A 13,196-nucleotide genomic window follows, 5' to 3' on the forward strand; every position below is an offset into this window, starting at 1 on the left:
GTTTTTATATATGTGTGTGTGTGTGTGTGTGTGTGTGTGTGTGTGTGTGTGTGTGAGAGAAGGCAGTCATAGAGAGTAATCGCTAGAGATCATTTCTTTGTTTTATATACAACTCATCTACATATCATGTTAATTACAGTTTTGAGTTTACAAACGTAAGGATATTAGACATACCAGACACGTATAAACATAGATCAATACTATAGTATTAATACTATAGTATTGATCTACCCTAAATGTCATGCGTGATATAAACGTGTGGTGTTAAGTGCAAATACTGTTTTGTCTTCAATGTTTACACTTTAATGTGTAAACATTTAATGAATGTGGAAACATTTAATGAATGTGGAAACATGAACGTGTCCAGTTGTGTGTATTTGACCGTCATGTCTGATCCAGATGAAAGCAGCGGTGTGTGGTGCAGCTTTAGCCCGCGGACAGGCGTCAGTCAGCGGCTCTGTGTGTCTCTAGCTCCGCTGCCGGATCCGTGTCGGAACCATGAAGCCGCCATTCCGCCTCTTACCGTTTATACCGAACGGAGAGGCGGAATAACGGCGCAACATTCCCGCCTCGACGGGCTGTGTAAAAGGGTCTTTTCTCTGAGCGCTTCTTCTTCCGGCTCAGAAATGTGACGTAAAGGGCACAAACACACAAGGGAAGTCTTTGTAGTAAGTTGAGCCGCTTCAGCTGCAGCGTTTTCACCAGAGAAGAAGAAGAAGATGCACAACTGGCAGGAGAATGAGATCAAAGAACTTCTGAACATCCGGGGGTCGGAGGCCATCCGAAACCAGATCACGGGCACGGTGAAGGACTCGGTGGTCTACAACAGGATGACCAAACTGCTGGCGGAGCGGGGGGTGTACAGGTCCCACATGCAGGTGATCAGCAAGCTGAAGGCGCTCAGGAAGCAGTACATCAAGTACCACCAGCAGAAGACCCGCTGCGGGACCGACCGCGTCGACTGGCCGTTCTACGAGCAGTGCCACCGGGTGTTCGGGAACGGCCCCGCGGTGAACCCGGTCAAACGGCAGAGGAGTCCCACACCTCCACCTGCATCCTCACCCCCCCCGCCACTGCCTCCCTCTCCTCCGCCTCCCCCGCCGCCCTCAGCCCTCAGCGACGACCACCAGGAGGTCGTCGTCGGCCTCTGGGACGAAGTGGACAAACATCTGGGTCCAGTGGAGCCGGACGACGAAGAGGACCAGTACAGCCCTTCAGAGCCGCTGCACACCAGCAACACCAGTAAGAACCTGAGTTATGATCCAGAGGAAGAGACACCTGGAGGACCTGCAAGGTCCCAGGTACCACCAGGGACCGGAGTTATCAAATCTGAATCCAGAATCAAATCCACTCACAGAGTCCAGTTTCTTTCAGATCAAATAATAAATCAGCTGTAGGTAACAAAAGTTGTAGAGAGCTAGAAGAACATCTCAAAGACTGACAGGCTAAGAATTATACGTGTAGTTTTAAAGAGAGGTGACATATTTAGCTGAGGTGTTGTTAATAAAACAGTGGGAGACGATGAATTATTCTATAAGAGACTTGTTAGATGTCAGATTATCCAGTGTTTTCCAAATTAAAAGCAGACTGACTGTTGAACCAGCTGTTGAGCAGCTGTCAGTTAACTGTCTTCATACACAGAGATGTTCCTGCATCAGTGTCTGTATGAAGCCCTGCGAGCAGCACACAACAACATGACATCCGTTCTCAGCAGAAGTAAACAGCTGGTGTTACTGACTCTGACGGACAGAGCCCATGTTTCAGTTGTAAAACCTTTTTAAATTCTGCAGAGAAGAACGAGGAAGCATCTCTTACTGTCTTTTTTATAAGACGTGAAAAGTTACAACTTCATCTTTTCAAAACATTTTAAATTAAAATCTGTTGTTTGTTTTGCATAAATTCTTACAAGACAATGTAAAGATGAAAAAGAGTCACGGTTTAAATCAGAGGTACAGCTTCATGTCTTTATATCACTGGTCACATTTATTCACTTACTGTATCAAAACTCTCAAATCAGATCAATAAGATCATTTAACAAGTCATTGAATATCAACATCCAAAGACTAAAATCTGAGTCATGATTCAGTCAGACCTGAACACAGCCCTCAATGAATCTGATTAGAAACCAGAGAAGAAGAAGTGATAGTTGTCAGTTCATCAATGGTTCAGAACAAACAGGAAGTTAAAATGGAAAATTCACTACACTTCATTTTCTAACATGTAAACAAACATGGGCGAAAACAAAAACAGGGCTAAAGTTGAAGCCGCAGTTTAACGCACTGTATCCATGGCAACATGTTTCCTGTTTGTTGGAAATGTTTATATCTTGTGTTATCAGAGGAGAGGCCGTCACTGCAGGAGGCCTGCAGCTGATCTGGGAGCTGTGAGACACCTGTTGGACACTCCTGGTTTAAAGAGTCGAAGCAGGAACTTTTCTCCTGACGGACAGTTATAGTTTTTATAATGTTGGTCGTCAGTGTGTATCAGCTAGTTATCTCTGGTTCAGGAGGTGTAACCTTTACCATGATGTTCAGTGGATGAAAACACAACGTCGCTGCTTTAATTAAAGTCCAGGTTGATGAAACAGTAACGTGTCTCTGTCCCGTCTCTGACCAGCTGCTCTGTCTTTGGTTTCGTAGCGTTCAAGGTCCCATCCAAGAAGAAGAAAACGACAGTGATGGAGCAGGTCTCGGCTTTAGTGTCGGCGACAGTCGCCCAGCTCAGAGAGATGGACGCCGCCATGCAGGCGCAGGAGGACGCCCGGCTGCAGAGGCTAATGGACCATGAGAGGGAAATGCAGAACAGTCTAGTGAGTCAGCTGGTAGCCATGCATGAACGCATCAGCCGAGAGAACCACGAGAGACACCTGGAACTGGTGGACACGATACTCTCCAGGTTCCCCTCGCCTTCAGGCCGCTGACCGGCTCTTCCTGTGAGGGCGGCGGCGGCGGCGGCAGCGTACGACAGGGTTATTCACTCTGACTCTCCGACAACTGACCAGTGCCTGAGCCACATTACTTTTATTTTCACTGTATGTAGAAATAATTCACTGAGATCACCTTTAACCTTTAACCTCAAACAGATCTGAAACAGATTCAGGTTCAAACCAGGTCCCGCTCTCACTCCAGGCCCTGACGCTCTGACTCACTGCTCCTCTCTTTATCTGACCACTTAACCGTACTGTACACACACCGTACTGTACCACACCACACCACATTACACTGTACCACACCGTACTGTACTGTACCACACCACATTACACCGACTGTACCACACCGTACTGTACAACATTACACTGTACCACACCGTACTGTACCGCACCACACCACATTACACCGTACTGTACGACACCACATTACACTGTACCACACCGTACTGTACTGTACCACACCACATTACACCGTACTGTACGACACCACATTACACTGTACCACACCACACCACACCACACCACATTACACTACATTACACTGCACCACATCACACTGTACTGTACTGTACCACACCACATCACACCACATCACACTGTACCACACTGTACCACACCACATCACACCACATCACACTGTACTGTACAACATCACACCACACCACATTACACTGTACCACACCGTACTGTACTGTACCACACCACACTGTACCACACCACATCACACCACATCACACCCCATTACACCGTACTGTACCACACTGTACCACACTGTACCACATGTACCACACTGTACCACACCGTACCACACCGTCGTAAACCGACAGTGGTGCTGAAAAGACACGAGTGCACAGGAGCAATAACCAAACACTAATTTGAAAGCACCATAATAATAAACTGCAGCTCTACAACCTGTTTGTTACATGAATATTGTTATAATGCAATATACCAAAAATATTGGTAGTTCACTTTTTAATCTTTTGAGCTTAAAATCCAACATTCTGTGAAAAGTTTATAAGTTTAATTCAGAGATGATGAAGTCAGCTTGGTGACTTTATTCTAAATGTATATTGTGTAGAGGAAATCAAACCTCCACTCGTCTACGGATGTGTGGTTATAATTGTCTGACTCTACAGACTCAGCAGATGTTTTTTGAGCATGTTCTGAGTCTCATCCACTGAATTCACTTTGGTCACGTTTCACCTCCGGCTTCTCCCGGTCGTCATCGACACCGTGTCCATGTGACGTGAAGAGTTTCACAGAGACGTGTCAGCCTGGTCTGCAGAGCCGGTTCATGGATCAGTCTGATGTTGATCTGAAATACACACTCTCATTTTACCACAGAAACATCAGACACCTGACCCCCAGACTAACTCAGGCCTGAGACCAATGTTACCATGGTAACAATCAATGACACCTGTGCTGACCAGCAGCCCCCAACAACAAGAAACAGGAAATCATAGCTCATAGTTTGTGGGTTGCTAACACAGACACACATGTTCCTCTGTGGGACGTTTTTTATTTTCTATTTGGAAAAAAGTCTTAATTTACCCAGAATTCATTGTGCCAAAGATGAGGCTTGTGCAACAGATGAACTCAGACGTCCATCAGCCAGACAGACTCTGACTGTGTCTCAGATAAAACAGTCGGACTTCAGATCGACTGAGTCTGAACGAAGAGTGAAACAATAAAAAGAAAAATAATCGCTGTGGTCTCTAGAAACTCTTTCCTTCTCGTTACTCACATTATGTTTTCCTGGTTCTGTTGTTACTGACTGATTGGCATTAGACTGATCTATGAGCAGTTCAGACTGGACCAACACTACAGAGATCTGTGAAACCCTCTCCTGATGTTTGTTGAGCCGGGTTAGAGAACGTCACATCTGCCACGAGAGGCTGGAAATCTGAGCTCGGAGACTGAGCGTGTGCAGAGCGAACGCAGCCTGCAGTTTACAGGAAAGAAGACAAATGCAAAACCCCCAAAATATAAACTGTAGTATCTGACGTATGGAAGATGTAACTGAACCTCTTCTACCACCTCCGCTCAGTTGCTGTGCACGGTGGACAGTGAACGCACCACGCCGGCGGCTGCAGCCTTTTGTTGTGGTGAAACTCTTGAAGCATTTGTTTTCATTCCCAGTCATTGATGTTGAAAGAGCTGCTCGACACAGTGACTTCACAACACGGGATTCACAGAGCACAGCTGTGTCAAACACTGATGTAAATACATGTTTTAGTCATGTGACCCAGTGGTGAGGGAGAGGACACTGCTCCTCAGTATTTTATTATAGGGGATGTATGATGAGTGATAATGTAGAATATTTACAGACAGTAACTGATCAAGTTTAAACCCTGAGCTTCATTAGCGATAACACATGTACAGCTGCAACAATATAATGGCACAAATCCACCTCAGAATATCAGATAAGCTCTCGAGTCGTTCTCGGTGTCATTCTTGGCTGACACGAAATTCCCGGTTGCGTTCACTGTCCTCAGCAATCCGGGAGAAAACGTGTCATTGAGGAAAAACACCCGAAACAAAGCAAACCTCAGTCATCACACAGCGATATGCTGCTTCTCTTTATCACTTTTAATTTCACTAACAACAAACTGCAGATCTACCTTGAATGGACCAGTGGTGAGCAGTTAGCACTTAGCACTTAGCACTAGTGTTTATGAATGGGGGGGGGGCACTACATATAAGCTACAAAGGCTTTGGTTTGTCCATGTGGTTCAGTCAGCTGGGACGTGTACTAATACTGTAGATACTTTTATACTGTTAACAGTGTTTTACTGATGAAATGAAATTTATTGTTTTGTTTTTTTCTTAAAGGAAAAATAAAGTTTTCTGCTGAAATAAAAAACCAAAGGGAGTCGTCTTCAGTTGAAAAGTCAGGATATAAAACAGGATCTGTGGGAGGAAGGAAGGAGCACGTCTGCTGAGGATGTCCTGTGCGTTGTGGGATGGAAACAGACCCCATAACCAGCTGGAGCGCAGAATCACAGCTGCATTATGGGTTCCGTTACAATCCCACCCACCAAAACAAGGCTCAGGTCCGGGTTCAGGTCTGGGTTCAGGTCTGGTCTGGACAGCGCAGCTAAAAAGATGAAAAATATGGTTATTAGGAAAAAATGTGAAAATGTTTTACAGCTGGTTCTTTAACTGAACTTCATGTTGCATTTGATAAAAATGTGAAGGAAAGAAAACAATCCAGTGAATCACAGTATGTCTGAAACATCCTTAAACTTTTATTTTGAAACCAAACACTGAGACAAACTGAGCTTTAGACGTCAGGTCATTAGAGGAACAGTTTGTAAAAATCCCAGGACATCTCTAAATGTAGAAGTGACGAGGCTTCGACATTTCTCTCGTCATAAACCACAGTTCAGATTATCAGGTTGTTTGTAATGAAGAAGCAGCAGAAAGTTCAGATTAATGATTATATGGCACATGACACATCATACATCCTCTGGTGCGATAATACGATCTATTTTAAAACAAATGATTCAAACAGTGCAGCGAAACCTCGGCTCAGTCGGCTGATAACAACTACTGTACTACAGTATTTTACTTTGAGCTGCTCAGTGAAACTGGACGTGACAAATAACTGAAGAACTCCAGTAAAATATCTTGACACTTTCAGTCTTTCAGTTCACATTATAAATGATTTGCATGTTTTATCTTTCTATCATTTTTACTCCATTTTACAGCAGCTGCAGAAACAGAATCTGAGGACTCAGTGAAACATAAAACAAGGCGACCATTAAAAATCATCCATCCAATCAGCTGCAGCTGCAGGTTTCAAACTGACAAAAGTGACAGTGTGTCAGAGTCTGATCCAGGAAAATAATTCAAACCACCAGCTACAGTTACCGAACAAAAAAAGATTCTTATGATCAAACTTGTCTGAATATTGTAAAAAGTAAAAATCTTTTTATTGCTTATCTCTTATTTTAAAGATGAGTGAAGTTGATGCTGTTGAGATCTGGTTGAACCTCACAGACCTCTGGCACTGACGCTGTAAACAACTGTTTTCTTGTTGGTTCTCATCAGAGTTTAAACATTTTGTGTCTAAGAAACAAAGAATATTAAGAAAAGAGGTCAGATTAATCTTAAGGACTTTTTACACATTAAAAATGAACAGTAAAAGCAGATTCTTCCAGGCTACCGATCTTAAATCGGATCATTGAACCCGGTTCGGCAGCATGAGGACGAGCGGCAGTGAAAAGACAGAAACACTTCACAGCTTCCTCACCACGCAGGAATCTGAAGGAGGAATGAAAAACAAACTTTGTGTTTCTGGAGAAAAACATTTTTAAAATCAGCCTGAGGCGCGACATGTCAGCTGAGACTGAGCAGAGACCGCTGAACCATCATTCACTGCATCACATTTATAAATAGTCCCTTTGTATCTGTGACCCGTCTTGAAAAACCTGTTGTGTTTTTATCTGTTAAGAGACGACGGAGAGAAAAAGAGAGCGAGCTGGAGCTGGGGCACGAGAGGTCAGACAAGGAAGAGCTGATAGAGCGATAAAAGGAAGGAGCTGAAAAAAAATGAAGGAAGAGATTTACATGTGGACTCCTTCCTGTGGAGCTGAGAACAGGTTTGAGATCCTGATCTGAAGCTGCCTGAAACTCTCACAACCTTAAATAAAGCTGGAATATAATAAATGATCAAATATTGAGGCGGCTGCTGAAAGAAAGAGGAATGAGACGGAACAACACAAGCTCCAACACGCTTTCAGTTTGTCACTTAGACTTCAACCCCTGATAAGAAAAGCCGTTCAGTTTTCCAGCAGTGAGAGGAGCGAAGAACAGACTCGGTCCTGACCTTGAAAAAGAGAATAAACCGTCTGTTAGAGGAAGAAAAGGTGAGGACAACGTGTGGAAGACAGTGAAGAGGTCAAATGAGGAGACAGACTGAGGTGGGATGAGGACACGCAGAGACAAACACAGTATGAATGAAGTGAAAGCAGAGAAGCAGCAGCCTGTAAGACACTGACTGTGACTTATTCACAGTTTGTGAAACAGAGTCAAAGTTTTCCAGCTCACCATCGAGTCTGAGCGGAGAGAGTCCTCCTCTGTCCTCCGTCTGCCAACGCTCAGTCCAGACTTCCTCTTTAAATACTCTAGAGATTCATTTCACTTTCACTTCTCCTGATCACACTAAACTCCTCCTTTCCTTCCTTCATCCCCTCCCTCCCTCCCTCCCTCCCTCCCTGCTGGAGACGACACACACTGTCATGTGTTTCTTTATTTCTTAAACTCTAGAGAAATATAAATGTTCAGTTTTATCAGCTTGTGAACAAACAGATGTCATGATGTAAAGTTGGATTATTTTTCTTGTCTTTAAGAACCTTCAGTTTATTTATTAAACCTGTAATAATTAGGCATCATCGTGATGAAATGTTTTCATACATTATGAGATATCCAGACATTTACATATCATGTGCACTGATCCTCTGAGGTCTCAATACTTTGGTGTTGAGACTGAAATGTATTATTTTATACAGTATGTGCATCTTGACTCTGTCAGTTTCACACGTCACCACTAACGTAACATCAAGATTTAAACCTGTTTACATTTTTATAAAAGCTCCGTTCAACCACTTAGTGGATCGAACCATGTACAAGTTTAATCTGCTGAGGTCTGAGATACAGATTCCACAGCAGAACTGACTGTGGACGTTTCACTGGAACTGAAGGATGAAAAGTGTTGGGTGAGTTCTGTGGATTATTCAACTCAAACTCTCTCTGGTCATTTTTCAAATGTACGTTTTCAACAGACATGAACTTCCTTCAGTGTATCTGAAGTGTCAGAGCTGCTCTGTACCACTAGACTGAGGTGAGAACATTTAGTTCTTTCTTTTATCTAGTCATTCATTTATTTATCTACTTGTTTATTTGTTCATTTATTTCTTTCTCTCTGACTGAAGCTCCTTCTTGTTCCTTTCAAGCAGAAACATCCTCCGACTCGTCCATGAGGTCGTCCTCAATGTGAAGCTCATGATCACGGGTGATGATTGTTTGTCATTTGCCCAGTTTTTCATTTTTAAATAAAGATATGACACAGAAAACATTCTTGGAAATCTCATAAAAAAACATAAACACGTCGTGATCTTCATCTTCGGGCCAGTTACTGTTTATGTTTTCGATCTGGAGACGAGGCTGTGAAGTGACCTTGTTTGGAAAGTCATGAAAACTAATTAATTTACACTGTTTCAAACACATTAAGACTTTTAAAACACGTGCGTTAGTAGATACGTGGCACAGAGAAACCACGGCCTCATCAGGCTGCTGGCAGTGACAATAAGAGCTCTGGTGCTCGGAGTCGAAGTCAAATAGTTGTTTAGCGTTTAAAATTGGATGAATTTATTATTATTGATAATAATAATAATAATACAAGGATATATGTCAGTGGCTGGTCAGGAGTTGATTTACACTGAATTATAGTCATTTCATGCAGAGTTTTAGGAAACTAGAGTTGTTTGAAAACTAACTTTCTCACATTTACACTTAATGTCTTTGACCTTGACTTGTAGACGTCCTTTGATAAAGCGTACTACGCTGTTACTAACGCTAACTGTATGAGTTGTGGCAGTCGTAGTAATGGTAGTAGTAGTTGTAGTACCTGTAGTAGAAGTGATGGTGGATGTACAGTAGCTGTAGTTTCCTCATGTAAAACCCTGATCTCTCAGTGCTGCTAACTGCTGCCTGTAACCTGACTCTGCTGTTAATTAGAGCCGTCTGTGTGCCACATGATGGATGAGGTGAGACAGGTGTGGCCAACAGAGTGTGACTGGAGGAGTCCTATCAGCCTGTGTGGGTTTCAGCCTGGAAAGTCCGGTGGATTTGGCCGAGGACCTGATCCTCCCTGGAGACCTGCAGCTGACGGGAAGGTGAGACGGGGGGAGAGAACGTGGCGGCTTGTTCCCCGGAGGAGGAAACCTGGACATCACTCCCACGCTGTGTCCTTGAATGTTCTTGAGTAATTAACAGGTGAGCAATAACGCAGCATGATTGGACAGACGAACAGGGTTGGCACTTCCCTACAGTGAACGAAATGCCACGTTGCAGTGGTTCATGTAGTGACGGACTTTAGTTTCTGTGTTAACCTCAGCTTCTCAAGGAAACTCCGTTACTTTACTTTGTGTCACTTTATGGTTTGTTGCATCAGATGAAAGAATCCAGATGCAAACTGTTAATAATCACCTGCATGTAGAGCTTTTATTGTGACGGTTGTACAGTATATTTCACAGGAGCTGTAGAGTAATGAATTCCTACAAAGAAACTGAAGTGTAGTTGGTCGTCGTTAATGCGACCACAGCGTCTTTGACTCAGAGCAGCAGCTCAACATGTCGAACAAAGAGCTGAACAGATCTGAATATGAGGAGTTTACATACTATAGTAGGTCATGGTATAGAAAGTCATACTATAGTAGGTCATGGTATAGAAAGTCATGGTATAGTAGGTCATGGTATAGAAAGTCATACTATAGTAGGTCATGGTATAGAAAGTCATACTATAGTAAGTCATACTATAGAAAGTCATGGTATAGAAAGTCATACTATAGTAAGTCATGATGAAGCTTAGCGTAAGTTGAATCACGGAGACTATCTCTGCTCTGCTTCCCTCTCTCACCCCGACTCCTTGTAATCAGCTGACTTCAGGTGTTTAGCAACCAATCGGATCTCGCCACGATCTGTCAGCCAATCGAGTCGTCCGTCATACTTTGTGTTCTCCTGCTGTCAGCTGTGATTTCAGTGCGAACTGCTGTGACTGTACTTCACTCCACCCACCTCCAGTCTTCATATCCAGCCAGCCCGAGCTCATCATCACTCCTCATGACATCCAGACCTCCAGCTTCAACTCTTATTATCTCCAGGACCACTATCAGTTTGTAGAGCACGGAGGTTATTCCTATATTTAGAAACATCTGTGTTTCTAACACAGACGTAACAGAAACGTCTGATTGCTGAAGACTCCCACATCTCACTTTTCCTCTCTAGCTTTGTATAAGACTATTAAAAATGATTTGTTTACACAAATGTCTCTTCTGATCAAACTTTAGTAAGTCATACTGTGGTGTGCAAAGGCGCAGGTTTGGTCTCAACACTGGGACGTAACAACCCCGCAGGTACAGAAAGGCTTATGCCGAGTATATCATAGTGTGGTAAGGCGTAAATGTCCAAATACGTCAGAGTATAATAAGACATAAAAACGAAAAATGCCATAGTATAGAAAGGAAATGTCAGAAAAGTGTGTAGTAATGCACTGAAGAGTAAAAAAACCCAAAAAAACAGTAGTATAGTAAGGCATAAAAAGCTTCATAAAATGTGTCTTAGTTTAGTCGTAGGCATAAAACCTCATAGTATAGTTTGGTATAAAAACATCATGGTATGGTAAGGCTGTCCTTTGTCAGTGTGCCAGTCTCTGTACAGCTGCACCTGCTGGGTCCTGGATACAGAGAGAATCCAGCAACGGGACGTCCAGGGTGACGTGGAGGTCCTGGGTGAGGAGGACGTCTCCTCTGCCCCATGTGTCCTCCTCCAACAGTGGAGCCTCCAGTCCTGCAGGAGATCCTCGGGATCACCTGGGCACAGCGGGGTAGTGGCTCCTGGTGGGTATACTCTCAATTTCTGCCCTTTTTTAACGCAGCCCAGAAAAATGCCCTGTTTTAGAAACAGTGACATGTGAGACTACTCTATTTAGTTTAGTCAGTAGTATTTGCTCATTGTCACATAATTTCTGCTGCTTGATCTCAGGGAGGAAGGATTATGACATTATTAAACCAATACCGGCCCACAGACCAGTGAGACACAACTATGCATTCTGAGTGAACTTAGTCCATCCACACTGTGGACTATTCTCTCACTTGGCAAGTCAGTAGTTTCTTTTGTAAACTGTGTCTTTGAACAGCTGATGTGCAACAGACAGCGTGGGCCAGAGTGTATTATTATATATCAGTCTATTATAACGTGAACATGATCAGGAGCAGTTTGTGGGTTTTACTGGTCACACAGGCAGCCTGCAGGAATGTAAAATATCCATGAGGCAAACATGGTGTTTCAGTTATTAAAATAACTCACAACCCATTCAAAAGTGTAAAGTTGTCATAATACATTTCATTTTATTTATTTAATTCCCCCCCCTAAACAGTCAATTACACATGATGTAGCTGTAGCTATATCTGTGACTGTGGAGCCCTGACATGTTATTAACATCATTTACAAGGTCCAGCAATAAAAACGACGTTGGGCTTAACTGTAGCGGTGTACCCCCGGGGGTCCACCTCGAAGATGTGGTGTCAACAATCCGGCCGCCATCTTGGAAAGCCAACACACCAACATTGGTAACCCAGGCAACCGTTTCAGAAGCAGCACCAGCAGCTTCTTTGTCACCTGGAGAGAGAGAGAGAGAGAGAGATTAGATTAGATGATTAGATTAGATTAGATTCAACTTTATTGTCATTGCACAGAGTACACGTACTAAGACAACGAAATGCAGTTAGTGTCTAACCAGAAGTGCAAAAGAGCAGTTAAAGTGCAAGTGTGTGCTGTACAGGTATGTAAAGTGAGGGTGTGCATAAGTAAGAGTAGAGAGAGAGAGAGAGAGAGAAAGGTTTCACATGTTAATGTAAATATTTGTGTGTGAATTTAGTGCACACACAGCAGTGGTGTGAAAGCAGCTGTAAGAACATAAACTGCCTGAATTAAACCTCATCCTAGAGAAACTCCCTGTGGGAAAGAAAACTAGAGATGGCTGCTGGACAGATCGATCAGTTAGACATACAGTGCATTTAGAAAGTTCTCACACTTTTACATTGTACTATTCTTCTTAATAAATTCATTCATCAATGAAAAATGCCAGCAAGCTAGCTGCTAATGCTAGAGATAATGAAAATGGGGGGGGGGCAGTTCTATATACTGTATGAGCACACATGCATTGCCTCCATGTATAACATTGTTAGCATTATAATTGTAATCAATGTCATTATTGTAGAAAAGAAGCTAATCCTGATGATCAGTGCTAATGCAAATGCTAATTAGCCCACCGTCTTTTATTTGCAATCTATTGGTAGCTGCTAATGCTAATGCTAGTGAGGTCCACCCTCTGTTCTTTTTGTCCCTGTGTTTTTCACCAATAGAAAAAAAAGAAGCTAATGCTAGCTGCTAATGCTGGCTCACTAGCCCCGCCCCTTCTTCTGTTCTGCCCATGTTTTTTTTAACCAATAAAGACAAAAAAAAAAAAAAAAAAAAAAAAAAAA

The 13,196-nt window shown here is 43.0% G+C and overlaps 1 protein-coding gene and 1 long non-coding RNA gene across 2 annotated transcripts; one reads left to right on the forward strand and one right to left on the reverse strand.

Moving 5' to 3' along the window:
* The first annotated feature begins 421 nt into the window (after positions 1–421).
* LOC111666382 (uncharacterized) lies at positions 422–3,174 on the forward strand. The gene is made up of 2 exons (XM_023421715.2): positions 422–1,242; positions 2,640–3,174. Exons 1-2 carry the CDS (start codon positions 720–722, stop codon positions 2,918–2,920), a joined length of 804 nt encoding a protein of 267 aa, XP_023277483.1. The 5' UTR covers positions 422–719; the 3' UTR covers positions 2,921–3,174.
* A 2,983-nt stretch (positions 3,175–6,157) lies between these two features.
* Positions 6,158–8,002, reverse strand: LOC147818227 (uncharacterized). Its single transcript, XR_015438178.1, has 2 exons — positions 7,098–8,002; positions 6,158–7,000 (listed from the first exon to the last, which is right to left on the reverse strand). It is a non-coding gene; the product is annotated as an uncharacterized LOC147818227 (long non-coding RNA).
* Between the last annotated feature and the right edge of the window lie 5,194 nt (positions 8,003–13,196).

This window comes from Seriola lalandi, unplaced genomic scaffold (assembly GCF_002814215.2).
Source record: "Seriola lalandi dorsalis isolate HSWRI2012SDOR001 ecotype SW California unplaced genomic scaffold, Sedor1 jcf7180002054675, whole genome shotgun sequence".
NCBI classification, from domain to species: Eukaryota; Metazoa; Chordata; class Actinopteri; order Carangiformes; family Carangidae; genus Seriola; species Seriola lalandi.